Source organism: Thalassophryne amazonica, chromosome 13 (genome assembly GCF_902500255.1).
Source record: "Thalassophryne amazonica chromosome 13, fThaAma1.1, whole genome shotgun sequence".
Taxonomy (NCBI): Eukaryota; Metazoa; Chordata; class Actinopteri; order Batrachoidiformes; family Batrachoididae; genus Thalassophryne; species Thalassophryne amazonica.
Genome location: NC_047115.1, coordinates 34384988 through 34405788, shown reverse-complemented (window position 1 = coordinate 34405788; position 20801 = coordinate 34384988). Strand labels below are relative to the sequence as shown.

Sequence of the window (20801 nt, the reverse complement as noted above, 5' to 3'; positions counted from 1 at the left end):
TGTCATATCTGGGGTGGATATTTTATTTGTGTTTCTGCAGCACATTCACACTGAAGACAAACTATTTGTGTTTCATCTCTGGAATAGCAGATGCCTCTTTTGCAAACCTAAAAGGAATTGCAGTTGTCACTTTTATTTTTACACTTAACCATAAAGTAACACTGCATGGCCTAAAAAGCGTTTACTTCATGCAGTTGCAGATAAAAGGCAACATTGCATTGGCAGAGCCAGCTTAGCTCACATACTAAAGTAAACACTTTGTGATGTTATTCCTCTGCTTCATCATCCAGTTTACATTGGGTCACTGTGGTTTGATACGGTTCGCATGCGGGACAGTACCGTCATGTGATTAGCATTTCAGAAAGGGACATTTGCCGTCTGGGTTGTTCAGAATACACGGTGGACCTGCCAGGATGGGTGAGCGCATTCTAACGCTGCACGTGTTTGACAAGGGCCAGATGAATCCAGAAGCTATCGGTGGCGCCCCGTAAATCAACAAGGCAGCTGACGGCTGGGATAAACGTCTGTTTATCGCCTGGGGCCACCCAAGCATGCTCTCTCTACCAACCAATCAACCAACCGACCTTTTCCTACCAAAGGGAAGAAACGGCTCCACCTCTCCCCAGTCAACTTTGCACGTAGATAATTTACTCCTCAAACTCTATTGTCTTCCAAAATTATGCACACACACACAAGTGTGTGTGTGTGTCTGTGTGTGTGTGTGTGTCTATATATATATATATATATAGATAGATAGATAGATAGATAGATAGATAGATAGATAGATAGATAGATAGATAGATAGATAGATAGATAGATAGATAGATAGATAGATAGATAGATATAAATTAAGGTGCATGTAAACAGATGAGTAATTTCAAATAAATAAATAACATCTTTGATGTTCTCTGGCTTTAAGTGAATATTGTAAAATATTTTGTTGTATTTGTTTACAATTAGTGAAGTGCCATTTATTCCAATGTACTGCACCTGCTTTTAAACCTGTTTACACAACTGTTGAGCAGTTTGGAAAACCCACTTTGGCCTTGTTTTTAACATTGTTACAGTCTACATTTTCAGAAAAGTCTTGATAACTAAAAACTGAAGTGAAGCAAATTCTCATATTTAAGACTTTTTTAACCTCATGGCTTACTATATGCTTTATTAAAACTTATGTGTATTTAATTTAAGTATTATGTATAAATAAGTATTTAGTCATTCAGAATAGTCATCATACAAACAATCACTAAGAAACACATTTGACTTAGAATTAAAATACATTCAGTCCTTTCAAAAATTTCAAGTTACCCGATGAATATTTTAAATGAAAGCAAAAAGAAAAAAGAATAACTTAATCATTTACTGTAACTTGTGAGCAGTAATACAGGTTTTCTTTTGTTCTTCATTGTTTGACAGCAAAGGATGACATTAGTCCTTCTTTTCAAAGTTGATCATTTAAAACCACCAGCTGCACCTCCACCTCCATCACTTCAAATTCAATCCTTCCCAACACCCTCCACTCCTACCAGGACACAACCAGCATTCCCCTCATTAACCCTCTGGGGCCGACGCTGTCGTATACGACGGCTAAGACCAAGCTTTACCAAATTATAAATAACTTTTTAATGATATGAGATAGAAACTCACTTTTTTTTTTTTTGTTGCTGAAAGGTTAACTCCGCGGACTTTCAAGCCAGCTGTCAGCCATCTTTGTACTCCTCATAGAAGCTGTGTGATGACGTGCGCAATGTGAGTCTCCAATCGGAATTCGTTCACCGTCACATGGTTTTTCCAAAATCCAATCGTAGGGCAGATTTACCTCACGTGAAAAGCCAAAGATCGTTTTCAGGAGTGATATGTTACTAGTTGGCCTGTTTGAATAGCCAGCCCCCTGGGTGCTCCAATGAGTACATACTATTGGTCTCCAATGCGCCCTGCACCATTACGCACAGCGATCAGTGAAAGCAGACGGGGAGCCTCTGATGACAATCTCACATGCTCAAACAAAGAGTGTAACTATCAGGATTGCTCCACTAATTTGCATGTGAATGTTAACTGGATAGCTCTGTTGCTTTCTCGGCGTAAAGCACTGTTTACCATATCAATGGAGCGAGGGGGAAGGCCGCTCCTCAGACTGTAAGGAGCCAAAGTGGGCCAAAGTGTGAATGAAAGCTGCTTTAGGAGCAGCACAGAACACTCCAAAACACAGAAGTAGAAGTTTGTGATGTAACCTTTGTGTAATAGCAGACAGAAATTGCTTTGAGATGAGACAAACAAAACGCATAGACGATTTTGTATATATTGTTCAAAATGTGCATTTGTGTTTATTGTGTGAACCTTTTTGTTGTACAGTCTTTCACACAAGACCTCAAATTACCTTTATAAAGTGTCAAAACAGTTTATTATAGTTTGCTGTGTGTTTTGAATAAATGTGTGTGGAAAATTATTTTCCGCTTTACTTTTTTCTTTCATATTTCTGATTGTAAACCTTTATTACACTTATAAAACACAACAAAAGCATATATATTATGAAAGCACAGGTTGTCCTGAAAAAAAGAGATAAAACTTGATTGTGGGATGCAGGGAGAGCTGTTGACAGCAATAATAAAACATTTATGCCAGGCGAGTGAACTGTCCAAAAAATGCCCTCGGACCCCAGAGGGTTAATAAGCATAAAGGAAGTCTGCTGGCCATGGGGCCGAGGCACAAGGCTCACCCTTCTCAACTGCACTTCAATATCTCAAGCCTTGGAGAAGTAGCAGCAGCTAGATCCCAGCCTGAGAAGTGGCTGAACCGGGCTCACAGTCTGCCAGTGAAATACCACTACCACTCCAGTAATCCCAGCCCCCTCAGTCACAGTAGGCGCTGTAGGTTACCCCCCTGCGTGGAATGCATCCATCAATAACCTCGTCTGACCCGTGCTACTGTGTTATTGGTTTCATTGTCTTATTTGCTGCATGATGCTTCACTTTGCTGGAGTCGCTGCTGTGGTTGCCATTGCTCCTGCTGCTTTGCACTGTTTTGCTGCTAATGTCTTGGTGACGCCCAACCTGAGGAGGGCATAGAAGTGGATATTTGACAGTAATGTGCAACTATTTTCAGTAATGCCTCCAGAGTTTTGAACTTCAGTTTAATCATGTAATATAAAACTTTTTTTTTTTCTCACAAACTAAGTAAACATCTAATTTTACTGTTGTAGGTTAAAGGGAGAATTGGTATGATTTACAGGTTTCTACTGTCAGGAGTTGGTTAAACTAAACAGCTATGAATGCATAATTTCTGATGTGGTATTTTCTAAGTGCATTATTATTTGTCAAGAGCAAAGCGCTTGTGATATTAAGCAAGTCTGAATGTCCAATTACATAAAGGAAATGTCAGAGAATGACATTTTATTAGAAGTCGGCATCATATTTCTTATCTTTTATGAACAGAATTAGGTGACAGCCTGGAATGGGTGCGCAGACAATAATGAAATTCTAAATGCTTAGAACAGACACAGTTTGCAGTGTGCACATTGATTTGCACTAATATCATGCTGTGATATTGATTTCTCACCAAATGAATAATGTGAGTTTGAAGTGACGGTGCACTTGGCATTTGCACTGCGAGCATGCAGCGTGGATTAGAGTATGTGGGTGCTTGTCTGCAAGCTGTTGGAACTCACAGACAGTAGTGAAGATCAGACTGCCGTTAACGTGACTCAGATCTTCAGATGGCTGGGCCTGACCTCACTCCTGCTGCGCTTTCTTGTCCTCTCTGTCTGGGACTGTTGTAGAGTTTTAAAAATGGAGTCATTTTTAATTTATTTATTTGCACAACAAAGCATAGTTGACAGGAAACAAACAAAGCTTAGATCAACCTAATTAAAACAAGTTGTCTTTGGCAATGTGGCACATCATTCCAGTATCACACACAAAATAGATATTTAATTTTATGCAAGGTTATGTTACAGAGTTCAGGATTTAATGCTAATTCTGACCTTTTGCTGTTGTGGAATGTATGCGTTCACTAGTTCTTGTGCTGAGGCATCCTGTAGAAGATCCATAGAGTTAGAAACGAGATGTGGATTGGAGAGTCTTCCGTTAGGAAATATATAAATAAATAAAGACCATACTCAGTATCCATCACCATACCTTTTTATTTATGTCACTGTCATTGCTTTTGCCCTCACTGCCCTGACTGACGGTCTTCACCATCACACAGCAATTGATGGTAGACATAAGCATGTTCGCTCTGATGCAAACTGCTACAGGTCCAACCACCATCTGAAGTCATTAACATATGACTGAAGTCCCAAAACGCAGGGGATTTCATGACATTTTCATAAATCAGTTTTTCTCTCTGTTTTTTCTTCTGCCTTCTCAGAATTACCTTTGGCCTTTTACTAATACTTTCACTATATTTTATTAATTTGACATTGTACTGTTAATTTTTCCTTTTTTTTCTGTTCTCTTTTTCTTTGCAATGAATGACTGATTATTGGCTGTTTTCTTTTTTGCCAGGTCCAGTACACTTTCCCAGCCACCTGCCTAGATTCTGACATTCTGTGCCTGTGTTTGCAGTTGAAGATGAGCATCCATCAACGCTGTCACCCAAAAAAAAGCAGCGCAATGGAGGGATGCGGAACTCGCCCAACTGCTCGCCCAAAATGATGAGGTATGGCGCTGATTTTTATTTTCCTGCCAGTCTTCAAACAGGGAGTGAGAAGAAGTCAGATAGAGGGAAGAGGGGAGGGATGTGTGTGTGTGAGATACATCAGAGGAGGATGCTGCTGGTGGGTAGATGGTGGGAGTTTGGATGGATGGGAGGGGGCAAATTAAGGGTGGCAGAAGAGGGAGGTAAGAAACTCTGTGAGCGACAGAGAGAGGGAGAAGTGCCCCGTTAGGCTCTGGCTGTTTAGGATGGCATGCTGTCAGCTGTTAATGACAGAGTTGAAATAATATTTCTGTCATGAAAAGAGGCTGTGAGGAGTCGTATGAAAACTCCGCTGGCTTTAAAGTCCCAGCTGTCACCTCCTCCAGTCTGGTCCACATGTATTCCTTAAACAATGCTGGCACTAATGACACCAGCAACCAATCAGAGCGACCTGCATGGTTACTTTGCCCTGAGGCTACTCTCTATTGTAGGAACCCCTGTGAGTACAGTTTCTGGTACTTAAGACACAATCAAATAAGAATTCAAATATTACCTTCTTTTTACCCTGTCCCATGGAATTATATTGTTGTTAATTGATTTTGAAAGATAAAAGGGGTATGATTTTGTGCCCATGTGGCTGAGAGGCAGGGTTAGCAACATGACAGTGTGGAAAATCCATGAGGACCATCTCTGTGTTGCAAATCTGAGTACCGAAACACTCATTGCTTAGTTAGGTGTCTGCAAGAGTGAGTGTTATGGGCATTGTCATTGTGACTGAACAGAAAAAAGAAAAAAAAAAATCTCATACCACTACCAAGGAGGTCAGAGCATGTTTCAAGCCTATGTGTATTTGTTTTGTAACAAAGATGTAGTTTTGTTTTTTGTTTTTTATTTTTGTAAAACCTGCTGTCAGAGTTTTTCTGGTTTGAAAATCATAGAGTGTGCTTTGGGGAAGAACTAAATTGAGCTGTAGGGTGAGATACTACTCTAACCCGCTTTTACAAAACTTTCTCAAATTGTGTGTCTGGCCTGTCGTGTATAGGACCTGAGTGTATGTGGATGTAGGTTCAGTCTCGAGTTATCTAGAGCTAGAAATTTACTCCTACACCATCTGAATTACTCCTTGGTCTTCATAACATTTCACCAGGTATTCAAGTGAGCTCCTCAGGTCGGAGTTAGTTTAGGTTAGTTTAGTCATGATATAGATCAGAGCCCTCAAAGGCAGTTTGAAGAACTGAAAGCAGACGGGCTGGGAGGGACAAAGACAGCTTGAAGAAAGCTGAAAATGTGTAGAGATCAGGTTCCCCAGAAAATAACGGAAAGAAAGAAACAGTTAATATTGAAACAAGAGCAGTCCGAGATTTCTGACATCCGCCAATCCGGATCTGGATCACATCCAGAATTCAGTGGAGTCTTCCATGCCCTAATATTAATCTATGGTGCAAATTGGGTGAGAATCCGTGAAGTAGTTTTGACATAATCCTTCAAAGCCTATGTATAGTGAAATCTTGATCCAGAATTTGGATCTGGATCACCTCCAAAATTCAGTGTCTTCCATGCCCTAATATCTATCGGTGGTGCAAATTTGGTGAGAATCCGTGAAGTAGTTTTGACATAATACTTCAACAGCCTATAAAAAGTGAAATCTTGATCCAGAATCTGGATCCGGCTCACCTCCAAAATTTAATGGATTCTTCCATTGCCTGTATGTATCTGTGGTGAAAATTTTGTCAAAATCTGTCAAAAATTTATTGTGTCCTTGGTGGTCGTAAAAAGATTATCAGTACCAGCACTTGGAAGCTGAGTGAGGAATTGGAGTGTCTGGGTTTGTGATTATCATGCATCAAGACGAAGATTCAGGTTTTTAGTAACTTCCTGGATTTAACATAGTGTTGCACTTGTTGAGACATTCACTTATCTTGGGAGTGACATTCATGTCTCTGGATGTCCAGGAAGAACTTAATGGAATCATCAGGTTGCTGGACAGAGGACCTTAGCGATCCAGACATCTTTGCAGGAGAATGAAGGTCCACATCTTTAGGGTCCTGGTGCTACCTGTCTTACTGCATGGTTGTGAGACCAATGACTTAAGATGATGACTGGATATTTTTGGTTTTAGTTCTCTTTAGAGGATCCTTAGGTATAGCTGGAATGACTTTGTATTAAAGGAGTAGTTACTGAGGGAGAATAAGATGAAGAGTATCACTTATATTGTGAGGGAGTGTCAGGTTTGACATTTTGGCCCTGTCACGCGTTTCTCTGTGCACGATCCAGCATGCAGGTATCTGAGTGTTGAGGACACTGGCTGGGAAAGGCCAAGGGAGGTACCCATGTTTCTCCTGGCTGTCTGTGTACACTGAAAAAAGTGAAACACAGTGCACTTCATTCAAAGTACTTATTTACATTGGTCTAATGGAAAATTGTGGTTTCCAGTTTAAATCTGCTGGAATCACTTTACAAAATCATTAAATATACATTGTGAGAAACTAAAAAAATTAGCTGTAACAAATTACATCAATTTTTTTAAGTTGATCCAAAGTAGCACTTTTTTCAGTGTAGGTGAACTATTTGTCACAGAAAAGGTGCTTGAAAACCCTATGGCCTGTTGGCCTGAGCTGATCTTGCACTAAATTTAGGTGCAGTTGAAGATTTAATGTGAGTAGATAATTTTTTGGAAAAATTCTTTGAACAGGAGAATGATACCTGAAACCTAATGAATGAGTGGTCAGAAACAGCCAATGTAACTGACAGCCCGTCCACCGTCAGTAAGCCATGGCATCCCCAAAATAAGGCCTGGGTTTCTGCAAAACTAAAGCCGTGTTCACTACAGACGCTTGCCAGCCATCTATTTAAAGATGTTAACTTGCAGTATGTTTCATCATTTTCACAAGTGAGAAGGGGACCAAAGATAATTCATCAAGGCTGACACATTTTCCTAGTGTAGCAGCTTCTCTGCGTTGTGTTTTTGATTCCTCTTACTCGCTCCACTCGGGACACAAACTCACAATCTCCAGCATGGGAGGTAGATGCTCTAACCAGTTGGCTAAAACCCGTCCTATGCCCTGAGTGGCCAGAGTATCCTTTGGCTTTCGGGGGAAGTGAGGCCTATTGACTGCCACATGCACAGCGGCTCCTGCTGGCCTCTGTCACACTCGCCCTTCCTTGAACCCCACTCCCATCCAGGTCACGGCATCAATGTAGCGGCTTGTTCTGCGTTGTGCTGTATCTTTGACTCTTCCTACTTGCTCCACTCGGGAAGCGAACTCGTGATCTCCGGGATGGGAGGCGGACTGTGACCAGTTGGCTAAAACTCAGGCTGTCGGGGGAGTGAGGCCTATTGGCTACCACATGCACAGTGACTCCTGTTGGCCTCAATCACACCAGCAAAGTCAAAAATTATGTCCTTCTTTGTGACCTCAGATGCATCCTCACATCACTGGTGTCAACATTGATAACAGTCTTATAGTACCCGGTACTGTAATTGTTATGTTCCTCTGTGAATGAAATGGGAGAAAACATTGCAGTTAACACTGATGTATTTGAAGAATGGAATTGAACTTGTTTATCTCGAACAATGGAGTTTAAAACATCTATGGTATGTCTAATCACCTGTTGGAAAATTAATGTTGGTGTGATCTGTGTTATTAAGTTTTAAATTCTGCATGGTCTTGTGTAGTCTAATTTTACACTTTTCCATGAAATCCTTATTAGTTTTTGAAAGCACAATCTTGATTTCAATATGATAGCAGCTGAAGCAAATGGTGAAATCTGATTGGGATCAATTCAGATTAAAGTAAACTCAGATATGGCATACCTGTAGACTGCTGTTGTCTGTATTGGGATTGGTCTTTAGAACTAGCTGCACAACACAGTAAACTCTGTACAAAACAACTTCTAGGCACTGCTGGTCCTGTGCTCAGTTTACTTTGAATATTTGGCATGTGTGCACATAATGAAAATATAAATGGGCAATTCTACGGCAACGGAATTACAATCTGAGCTAATCTGTCATGGTTAGATGCCATATGTCCAGATTTTGCTGCTGTTGTAATGCAAACCTCCGCCAAGGCCATGGGGTCACTGACGCCATAACATCTACACGCCGTGGAATCACTGAACCTAAAAAAGTCTAACAATGATGTTTGCTCAGTAGTAAAAAACTTTTCATCTGCTGTGACTGGATAGCATGTATCCTTAGCGCTTGGCATCACAGTTTATTGCAACTTGCACCTTTCCCAGAAGCTACTGTCATCTGAGCACTGATATTGATATTGCATGTGCTTATAGACAAAAACAAATAAGAGACAAAATTCAATTTATTATTCAACTAAACTGCAAATATATGAATTTTTTAACATTTATGAAACACTTCTCTAAACAAGGCCATAGGGTCACTGACCCTAAAGAGATTCCCTCCTTGGCACAGTGATCTATTTCTTTTTGTCTCTTTCTCTAAAATTGTATATAATAATCATTAGATTATTAATATATAAACAAAAATAAATTTAAGAAATATTACAATTTGAAAACAAATGCACCCGAACGTGATGACAGCTGCAACTGCTTAATGCTAACTTTTAACATTGAAAATGCCATAGACATGCTAACGTGTTAACATCGGGATCCGGATCGTGATCTGGATCACCACTAAAATTTAATCACTTGTTCCTCTTGTCATTTCCAACCACTCCACAAAATTTCATCAAAATCCGTTCAAAACTTTTTGAGTTGTCCTGCTGACAAACAGACAAACAAACAAACGCGACCGAAAACATAACCTCCTTGGCAGAGGTAAAAATTTGGTATGCAGGTAATGTCAGTATGTGACACCAGGAATTGATGTGAGCTAATAGAAGCTGCTAGAAGCTACAACTGTCTCATGCTGACAACTTCTGCTACCCCAAAAAATGCCCTATATAACACAAAACAACACTTACTGATAAAATACTTAAACCAAAGGAAATTGAATTAGTAGAGAATACAGTAAACACATACAAGCTTCTCACGGACCATCAAAGGACTGTGATGTTACATCACAGGATTTTTGAATATCTAAAAGTGTTACTAGAACTACTTTTTTGTTTGTCTTGAAATACTGTATATAGTTACTGTTGCTCATTATTGTAGTATATTTTTTCTTATGATGTATTTCTTTGTGTGTTGGGCCTACTATCTTCCCTGAGGCAGCGTTCCTCCTACTGGACTCATCTGTCTATGTGGTTTTGTCCATTATACTTCTCTGCCTCCCCCTCAGTTCTCTGCAAAACGAGCATTTAATAAGCCTTCACACTTGCAAAACCATTAGCCCAACACGGAGTCATACCCTTCAGTCTAGTTTGCTGTAGAATGTCATTTTCAATGCCCTTGCTCTAAGGGAGAAAACTTAGAAAAACAACTAGACGTTGGCACATTTCCAGCTAAGTGCATGTTTTAAAGGTTGCATCGTTTGCCTAACTTAAAACGCAAAACCTTTTCTTCTCTTCCTTTTCTGCTTAAGAGATGGTCCCCGTTTGCCGTGTAACATATGCATCTTTGCTTTGATCTTCCAGTGATAATAATTCTTGCGAGTTATTTACTCAGTCATGAAAATGCTTCAAAGCAGTGTCAAAGTTTTCTCTGCTTTAGGGGTGCTTCTGTATTCTGCTGGCTCTTGGGTATTGGGATGACAGGTCCTCTGTTATAGGTGTACGATTTTTTTTTCCTCCCAAGTCTTAGCCCTCAGCAAAACATCAAATTACCCATCACAGTCCACAGCCCCCTTTCACAGCTGCCCCAGTCAACATATAACACCATATATATTAAACAGTTGTGCTTTACAAGGCGGATTTTATGCACAATGAAAAGTGATTGTTTGAGGTAGCCTTAGGGATACTTTATTCTACAAGCGAGGAGAGGGAAAGCACTGCAGAGTGTTAGCGAGAGAGCGAGCATACATATCTACTATGGTTTTTACAGGACTTGCAGCCTGAAGGCCTTTGTAAATAAATAATGATCAACAGATTGGCTGTGGGCTTTTGAAAAGCATGCCTTTGTCAGTTTGCATGATAGGGAAAATTTTCAAAGCAAGAGGCTGACTTCATAGTCTGGCAGAAAGGGATTGGGGGAGCACGCCCATCCCCAGTTTGTGACTGCAGAGTGATACACTGGAATAACTCAAAACTGTTTGAAATATATACTGAGGGAGGGAGGAAGAGTGAGACACTGCGGCGAGAAGTATTGCAAGGGAAATATTTGTCCTATATAAAAGCGCATGTGATAACCTACGGCTTACTCAGGGAAGATGTATTTGGTTTGGAAACCAATGCAGTGCAAATTTATTCAATTTGGAGATTTAGTGAGTTTGTTTCTTTGGAAGAAAGTGACTTACATTGTACAATATCACAATATTAAGTACAGATTTATGAATAGTAGGTAGGTAAGTCCCTTTGGCTGCTCCCTTGTTTGCACTCGGGGTCACCACAGCAAATCCAAGGTGGATCTGCATGTCGACTTGGTACAGGTTTTATGCCAGATGTCTTTCCTGACGCAACTCCACATTACATGGAGAAATGTGGATTTGAACTGGGATCCTTCCGCACCAAAACCTCTTGGGCACCACCCCTGCTAAGTACAGATTTAAGAATACTGTGCAAAAGTTTTAAGCATGCTACAATTTTAATAAAACTGTAATATTTTATTTATTTTTAAAATCTTCTTCTGTAGATCAGTTGAAAAACACATTTCAATACTCCAACTGTTAAAAATTATTTTCCGCTTTATTAAAGTTATATGGAAAGTCAAACACAGTTACTGATATTCATTTAAAAAAACAAAAAAACATAAAACATTAAATACAACGGTCTTTTTTCACAAATTGCAGAACAATATGTATGTTAAAGGTTGAAGTTGTCCCATATTTTATATATGTGTGCATACATATAAAGGTTGTGGGATCACTTCTCACCTGGTGCCTTTCTGTGTGGAGTTTGCATGTTCTCTTTGTGTTTGTGTGGGTTCTCTACCAGTGCTCTGGCTTCCTTCCACATCCAAAGACATGCTTGTTAGGTGAATTGGAAACTTTATATTGACCATAGGCATGCGTGTGGGTGTGAATGTGTTTGTTTGTCTGTATGTGGCCCTGCGGTGGACTGGAGTCCCGTCCAGGATGTACCCTGCCTCATGCCCTATGACTGCTGGAGTAAGCATGTATAAAAAATGGATGGACACACACACACACACACACAAACACACACTAGCAGCTTTTCATTATTTATAAATTTGCACATTAAACTTTTGCACAGTAGTGTATTTATATATTTACAAATATTCATAAGTATCTTATTATCCACACTAATGCCGATATTTAAATTCTGTTTTTGTAGACCCATCCTCAATATAGCTGCATTAGTAATTTAATTTAATTAGTAATTTCTTAGTAGCCATTCAGACGTGCTACTTTACTAACAAGCTGCATTGCTAAATTGGCAGAAACATCGTTTTCACTAATATTGTTGACGGGTTGTGACTGCGTCCAATTGCAGAAGATGTCACGGTATCATCCCTGGCTGATATTCCCTGGGCGTGGCACTGCGGCTCAGGCGTCATGTCTGCTATGCCCGAGCCTCGCGGTAGGTTCAACCTGAGGCAGGCAGCTGGGAGAGGGAGGAGGAAGTGTGCGGAGCCTGTGACAGGCTGCCAGTCACGCCGCTGACAGCTCTGTGAAAGATAGCTGTCTTGGCAGAGAGAGGTGGAGCGGCAGCCCGCCTGCATGCGCCAGTCAGCCCCTGTGTGGAGGCAAGCAGAGCTGAGCAGATTGAAGTGACGGGGGCTCCTGGAGTTGATTGGCGCAACACGCAGCTCTGGATGAAAGATTCAGGCTGAGTGTAAAAACACTAAATGCTGTCAGTGTTATTATCACCTGCACTAACTGATGGAGGGGAAAGGGAGAGCGAGAGAGAGAGGGAGGAGTGGCTAATTGACGGGGTTTTTTTTTTTCTCAACTTTTCTTGCGAAGGCATGCAACCCAAATGCAGGCTGAAGGAAGAGGAAACATCAAAGCCTTGTCACTGAGTGACAGTGTTGATAGAGGAGAGAGAGTGATGGTGAGAAAGATGTATGTCATATTCTGGAGATTTTTTTTTCTCCCATTTCACTCTGTCTCACTGCAGCTCTGTTTTTATCTTGCATAGTGCTGCTTGAACCAAAAAACTTATTACACGGGCTGAATGTTCAATAAATTGCTTTTGTTTTGCTGTAAAAATGGTAATTGCAGAATCTCATAACTTTTCTTTGGTAGACTTAAAATCTTATTTATTTTTTTTATTGTCTTTATACAAACTGTGAGAACACGTCTTGTAGAGTAAGTGCAAGGAGAGCGGATGTAAGAGGACTGGCAGGAGTCCTTTCATGGTCAGTGTTACAGCGGATAACACTCAGCAGCTCACTGTTGTGGATTAGCCTGTTTGGTTGTGGCATGCTGTTGAAACATTAATGGGCTTCAGTCGTGAAAACAAAATGTGATTGGACAAATTCCTGAAATATTTAAAGTAGGGGCTTGTCGGAGCTTTTTCAATGTGTGCCGTGTGGCGTCAGGAGCTGGAAGAGAGGGTAAAGGCTGGTAATTGGCCTTGTGTTTTCATGCCGTTCAGTCAGCGGCACTCAGGTCTGTCTGTTCCGCACCACTGCTGCCATGACGGTGTCTCTGTTAACTGACGATTTGACATCAAGGGCAGCAGTGGACACAGAAGAAGGAGAATGGTGCTAGCTATTAATACAAAGGGACATGTGGGGTGAAAAAAACGGTGAAGAATACCCGAGTGGGATAGTGTGGGCACCATAAAACGTGCATGTTTATGTTTGTCTCCATAGACACGACCCCCTCCTAATTCCTGGAAATGAACAAATTCAGAACATGGACATGAACGTAAAGAGGTATGACTCGACAGGGATGTTTCACTGGTGCCCGTCAAAGGACATCGAAAAAGTCATTCTGGTGAGTGGAGCTATGACATTTTGACACACCCTTTATCCTCAAACCTCAATTCTTTAACAAACTTTTTTAAATAAATAAATACTCTAACATGTTTCACTGTGCAGAAATCTTAGACATTGTGAAAATGTTTTTCTAATACAAAAATGTTAAACACTAAAAATAATAAATATATCATTTAAGATGTTTTCCTTAAACCAGAGTTGTTGGGAGAATTAGGGGTTCCAAATTTGGTCCTGCACTGACACACTAGTGAAGACAAACATCCAAATACTATGTTTGTATAGAAACATTGGAGGTGTCTAAGACTTTAATGTCTGATCAGCATTATAACACCACACATGGTTTTTAAATTTTTGGAAGTAACTACTTTTTACATTAACTAAGTACAAATTTGAGGTACTTGAGTATTTCTGTTTTCTGCTACTTTTTACTTCGCCTTGCTATATTTTAGAAGCAAATATTGCAATTTTTAGTCCACTACATTTATCTGACAGCTTGAGTTACTCATTACTTTGTAGATTCAGAATAATAATTTAAAAACCCTCAATAAATAAATTATAATATTAGAGCCATATTATAGGTTTATTGGCCAATCAGGGAAAACTCCAAAGCTGCCCAGCATGTTGTGAAGTAATCCATAAAATATATGTATATTAAATTAAAATTACCTGCATTTACCAGCTGAAACATTAAAGTAGTGAGGTGACGGACAGGTTCATGTATCAATAATTGTAATCCAGTAATGTAACATTTGAAATATAGGATTTTTACTTGTAACAGAGTGTTTATGCAGTGTTCTGTTACTGCTTTTACTGAAGTAAAAGATCTCAGCACTTTCTCCACTACTGCACCTATCTACATACACAACTGAGTATTCAGTGTCATGTAATTTCAATGTTATTGTCTCAGTCAAATCAGTGGTCTCACTCAATATTTTTGTCTCAGTCAAATTTAAGAGAAAAAGTTGACACCAGCATGTACACATCACTAAAAAAAAATTGTGTAATTATGCAATCATTCATGGACTGTCAAAGGAATTAAGTGTGGCAAACTTCAGCAATGGTGTTTTTTTTTTTTTTTTTTGGTGATTTATTTAGCTTAGTTCTGGTTTCAAACCTGCTGGCATCACAGAATCACTCAACGAACTGAATGTACACTCAAAAGTGCAGCCAAACTAGGATTGGAACATTTCAAGTTTGTGTGACAAATGTTGGAAATAGATTATTGTTCAGTGATGACTTTGATTTCATAGCCTTTGGCTGTTTTCACCTATCTAACAGTTTCCAGTCACATGTTGTGAACTGTCATTTATCAGTTTTGTAATTTTTTTTTCCAGTGAAAAAAAAATTCTTATGGTAATAAACTTCTAAACAGTAATAATTAAGTGGACATTCAACCTCATGTTTTCATGATAAAATAATACTGCGACCATTAAAAAGCTATTTAGTCTTAGTGTGTAGCAATTTGTGTGTCAGCACTGATTTTTAGTGTCGCCTGTGGTGTATGCCCATATGTTCATCATGGCTTCTATGTAACTATGTTTGTGTGAATGTTACATGTTAAGAACACTCAGTCAAATTTTTGCCATACATTTTCAGGCACATTAGGCCTGAGTTGATTTTGGTTGGAGTTGTTCAGCTTGTTGTGGTCAAAGATCAAAGTCAAATTTCTGGCACCATGCTAGTACATAGAAAAATGGCTAATGTTATGGAAATGAGTATAGATATTTTATTGTTAGAGAACTTTTATGTTTAACAGCCATGTAATACTTTTCTGTGCATACCTGATAGTTTGAAATGTGGTCGCTGTGCTCTTGAAGCATTTTTGAGCTGCTTTTAATTGCTGCCGCATTTTTGCTGAGAACTTTCATTCCTCTGTATCCTCATGTTTCTTTCAGACTCGGAGTGAAGCCTCCATGACAGTGCTGAGTGGCCATGTAGTGGTCTGTATATTTGGTGATGTCACGTCAGCTTTAGTTGGGCTGCGAAACTTGGTGATGCCTTTAAGAGCCAGCAACTTCCATTACCATGAGTTGAAGCCTATAGTGTTTGTGGGCTCATTGGATTACCTGCGGAGAGAGTGGGAAACTTTACACAACTTTCCCAAAGTCTCCATATTACCTGTGAGTATACTGGTTTACAGTCACCCTAGAATCTGTATTTGATTAACCAGATTTAGCATTTTAGCACAGCAGGTAAGTGAAATTATCTTTCAAATGGTAGTATAGGCACCAAAATTAGGGGAAAAATAGTCCTTAGGCATTACTCTTTGGGGAGGGGAGGGGGGTGCACTCCACAGGCCTCTCGAATTTTCAAGATGGCGGGCTTCTAGAAAAAACATATTGACTTTCAAACTTCCAAGATCTTGGTGTCCAAAATGGTTTGTGAACCCAAAGAAGTAAGTCCTGTATGGGCTCATATGATCCCCAGCTATCGTAACGTGAAGCAGATGAATGTCTTTAAGATGTCAGTCTATCATAAGTTACTCCTCCAGCCAAGGCTGGTACCCACTTACAGCTGGGTGGACTGGGATGATAATGTGTCTTATCCAAGGCCTGGTAGCATAATTGGGAATTAAACCCAGGTCTGCATATTGGTAGGCAGCATGCTTAGCATATGAAATAATACTGCTTGAGTTGAGGAATGATATGGAGTTTTAAATTTCAATTCTGCATGTGTAAAAAGGTATGGTTTGACACTGTGATCATCAATATTGGGAAAATCTGTGTACATTTTTCACTGAACAGAATTTTCAAACCAAGCATGGGAGCCCTCTTGGAATATGGCTGCCATTTTGAAAATTTAAGGAGCTCGTGGGCATTTTCAAAACTGTAGTGTCTGAGTATTCTTACCCAATTAGGTGCTTGTACCACTATTTTAAAGATGCCTCTGAAAAGTTCTGTTATTGCTCAATTCTGAGTGACATGTAGGTTGCGGATCATGCGGAGGGTCATATGTTGGCTTGATCACTCCATTAGTCAGGTCAGCTTTGCCAAATCCAGCACAGTGATGCATCGTGCATATGGAGTATGCAAGTGGAGTTTTTGTGAGCTCTAACTGCAGAGCCCATCACAGATGGCGGAGCGTGCTGCCTTGGAGCTTGTTAGGCGGCCCAGCTTGACTGATGATCAGAGGAGAATCCCAAGCGCAGCCCTCAGTGCCGGCTAGCCTTTAGATTAGTCCATGCCTCTGATTCCCCAACGCCTAGTTAAATCAGCGGGATGTCATTGCCTCAAAACAAGAATACTTGTTAACTAATTTCCCTGAGCTCCTTTCCACTCACTTCTTAAATTTGTTTTTCTCTCCCCCATGTCTCTGTGTTCTGTGCATTTTGTTTTCTATCTTCCCTTCCCTCTCTGTTCTCCTCACCCTGAAGGGTACACCATTAAGTCGGGCAGATTTAAGGGCTGTCAACATCAACCTCTGCGACATGTGCGTAATACTGTCAGCCAATCAGAACAATATCGACGATGCCTCACTGCAGGATAAGGAATGCATCTTGGCATCACTCAACATCAAATCTATGCAGTTTGACGACAGCATCGGCATCTTACAGGCTAATTCCCAAGGTAAGGAGCGCACTGCTACACTCCGTGTGCACTGCTGCCCAAAGGGGACAAGTTGTTGTAGAGAGGAAGATAGTGGCCAAAAATGGGAAAAAAAAGAGAGGGGAAGAAGATTGAGGATGAACACATCGAGAGTGACAGACACAGAATCTCATAAAGAAGAGCAGAGAATCTGCTAAACGCTCTTAATTGAAAATAGTTTTGAGTGGCATCTGTAAAGCAGCTACACTGCAACTCCTAAAGATGCACAAAAATATCCTGCTTGATGGCTTCATTAAGCATTTGAAGATTGTATACTGTGCATCATTTTGTGATGATTTCAGTCTCGTCCCTGGTAATTACATGCTGCTAAACCTCCTTGATTATACTTTTTAATGATGTAATCAACATGACTGTGCCATTTGATGTTGTTTCCCCTGATCTGGTGTCTGGCAGATCGTCTGGAACAGATTGTTGATGTTTGCAGACAAACACACGAACCTGGCATCCCATCAGGCCTCATCATCATTAAGCAGCGAGTACAAATCACCAGGCACGCAGATTCAGCTGCTCCTTATTAGTCACTGCAAAACAGCCGCACGGGCGTGCATGCACCTTTATGTTTGTACACATAAGTTCATCTGCAAAAAAAGCAAACAATCTTTAGCTTCTGATTAACCAAAAGGTACGACGTGCCTCAAGCTCACTACTATTTAGTGCTCATTTTAAATACAAATCAAGGATGAAGGTCCAAGAGGCCGTTACTTTTTAGTGCAGAGCACTTCCACATTCTTTAGGAGAATTCCAATGCTGTTATTTCTCTTGGCGTGAGTGAGTGATGTGCTGTCGATAGCACTGCCACCGAGGAACAATAAGCAGGGGTAAATCTGAGAGCACACCGCTCTGGGGAGCACTATTCAGACAGCCACCTCACCACGCACACCCACTAGCCTATATCCTGTCCAGGGTCGATAGATGGAGCTTGTTGTCATCAATAATTGGGTCTTACATCAACCACCTATTTCAGTGATAAATACTTCACTTTAGAAAATGCACGTACACACCACAGTGACATGCAATCATGCATGCAGACGCACAAACACAGACACTGCTGTTGTATCATCACGATTGCTTTGGGGATTCCTTCCTCCTAGCAACTCTCCCATTCAGATGCTGTCTGTGGAATTTAAAACAAGAAGGTACAAATGAATAAGTAAACATGTGCTTTCCTGGGGGAGAGCTTCTCACAGCTGCTGGAGCATGTAGTCAACCACAGAGCACAGTGGTGCCCGGAGGCCTACAGGGATAAGGGGGTATGGAACTGAGATCTTACTTGACTATAGTACCTCGGAGTTAAGTACACAAGGTTAAAGCCTTGGTATCAACAGTCAGCCAAAGGTGGGGGTGTGATCATCCTGCTTTCTGAAGTTTTTATCTCATATTTATGAATATATACTGATATCGGTATATATGATGTGATTTTTTTTTTTTTTTTTTAAGTTTACTTTTGTCATCCAGAAATCAGTAAACTATTGTGGGGAAAATGTCATTTATTCATTTTTTCCTCAAAAAACAAATAAACCAAAAAAAAAAAAAACAAGTGATTGTGCAAGAAAGACACGAGCATTATAAAGTTTCCAATCCACCTAACCTGCATGTCTTTAAATGTGGGAGGAAGCCAGAGCACCCAGAGGAAACCCACACAAACACGGGGAGAACATGCAAACTCCACACAGAAAGGCCATTGGTGAGAATTGATCCCATGACCTTCTTGCTGTGAGGCAACAGTGATAAAGACTAAGCCACCATGCTGCGAATAAAAATAAATGTAATGTCCAAGATACACACAGAGATTTGTAAATGTTGGAGGGTATAGCTCACTCCAGTAAACACTAGCTTTTAAAAAATTATATACCAGATTTGGCTTTCAAGTCAAATTCTTATATTTTGTGATCAACATATGTCCCTCTCTGCCTCTTTGTAACTGGCGGTGGAAGGAAAAAAACTCCACAAACGTCTCAATAAGATTGAAAAATAAAAATATAATAACCACTAGAGCACCGTGGTCATAGATTGCAAATGTCCACCAACACTAGTTTCCAATTCCACATACATTTCATTACCTCGGGTATTTTTACCTTTGGAAAAAAAATTATTGTCCAGCTGTGTCATTTGTCCAAAGTAAATGACATTCCTCCATCAAACTCACCAGCTGTCGGTTGCTATTAGCATGGCGGTTCACGGTACACACACATAACACAAACAGCTGGAAGCTGGTCCATGTCTTGCTTTCCTGTTAACAGCAATCACCGTCGTCACTCGCCGTCACCTTCTCTTTGAGTCTCTGTGATCACTGATGCGGCTTCCTCAGCGAGACTCACCGGTGTCCCACATGTAGCAGCTTAGCTTAGCATGGTGCGACGTGGCAACACAAACCACACTCACGGCTAATTCCACGGTTTCGGGGGAGGCAGCACGCTTTCTCCAGGCCACATGAATGGAAAGGAAAGAATCTGTGGTTGGATACATGTTTTGAAGACTATTCCCAGGCTGTGCTCAGCTTAATTTCTGCAGTCTGTTTAAGAGGCCCTTAAAAATAGCTACCTGTTACGGTTGGAGAACCGGTTATGGATGGTTGACCCAAATGCAGGAGCAGTAAGACAGGCAAAGAGGTTTAAACAGGACAGCAGCAGATGTAGGCTGTGGTAGCAGTAGATTCTGGCCCCGAACCCATGACAGGTCCGGGGTTAAATCTGGGATGGTGATGAGACGAGATGAACGTCAGCTATGAGCACCCACTCAGTGAAAATGCAGATCAGCTGTGAGACGCTGCTCTGTCAATTCCAAGTGCTGACTTGACAGATGGGGCGGGGCCCAAGTGCAGCGTGACAGCCGGGAGCAGAGCCCTGATGTAACACACAGCAGATGCACCTAGCCAATTGCGCGCACGCATGCGCAGTAGCGCGATGCACCTCACCTCGACGTTCACCTCATCTCAACGGGACACCGGCAGTTATGAACAAAATGCTGTTTGTTGCCTGCACTATAATATGGTGTTATGTTTCACACATATCCCTGGGTGAGGTGAACCAAACTGTTTAAGATCAGAACCCTCTGCGTGGCTGCGAACCCACGCACCTGGTAAATGAGGGAGACCACAAAGGGCTGTGATTTGACACTTTTCCAGTTTCACTCCTTCCTGTCCCGTCATATTTTAAATTTTTTTGCAGTGTGCATGCTGATTACATTTTGATTATGGATCAAATATGTTTGACCGAAAAGTCCACAGATATGACCAACTTCACAACAAAGAGTCAGAAAAAGATGCCCAGATGACCCGCAATTCATGGAGGGCAATTATACGTACCGTTAGTTTGGAGGGTGATGATTGTATAAAAAAGTGGAGCTCGTTGATGGAAAAATTAATCAAGAAGAAGCTGTTGTTCCTGTGGTAAATTGCATAAAGATACTACAGAGAACTTTAAAAGGATCATGCGCACATCGACGTCAGTGCATGGCCACAGAGTTACGGAGCTGGAGAAGCATAAATCAGGCTTTAGGATTTTAAGGTACCACTCCGCAGCGGACTTAGAAAAAAGAGTGACTCGACCAAATGTAATCCTTTTTAATGCACATAATGCACGGCACTCA

General features: G+C 40.7%; 1 protein-coding gene across 5 annotated transcripts in view; it reads left to right on the top strand.

Moving 5' to 3' along the window:
- kcnma1a (potassium large conductance calcium-activated channel, subfamily M, alpha member 1a) overlaps window positions 1-20801 on the top strand; it is a 461512-nt gene that overhangs the window by 397343 nt on the left and 43368 nt on the right. For all 5 annotated transcript variants that reach the window (XM_034184484.1, XM_034184486.1, XM_034184483.1 and 2 more), the window contains 4 exons: window positions 4563-4656; window positions 13483-13606; window positions 15504-15728; window positions 16982-17174. In XM_034184484.1, the coding sequence (XP_034040375.1) occupies window positions 4563-4656; window positions 13483-13606; window positions 15504-15728; window positions 16982-17174 (636 nt within the window). The remainder of the gene's footprint in view (window positions 1-4562; window positions 4657-13482; window positions 13607-15503; window positions 15729-16981; window positions 17175-20801) is intronic.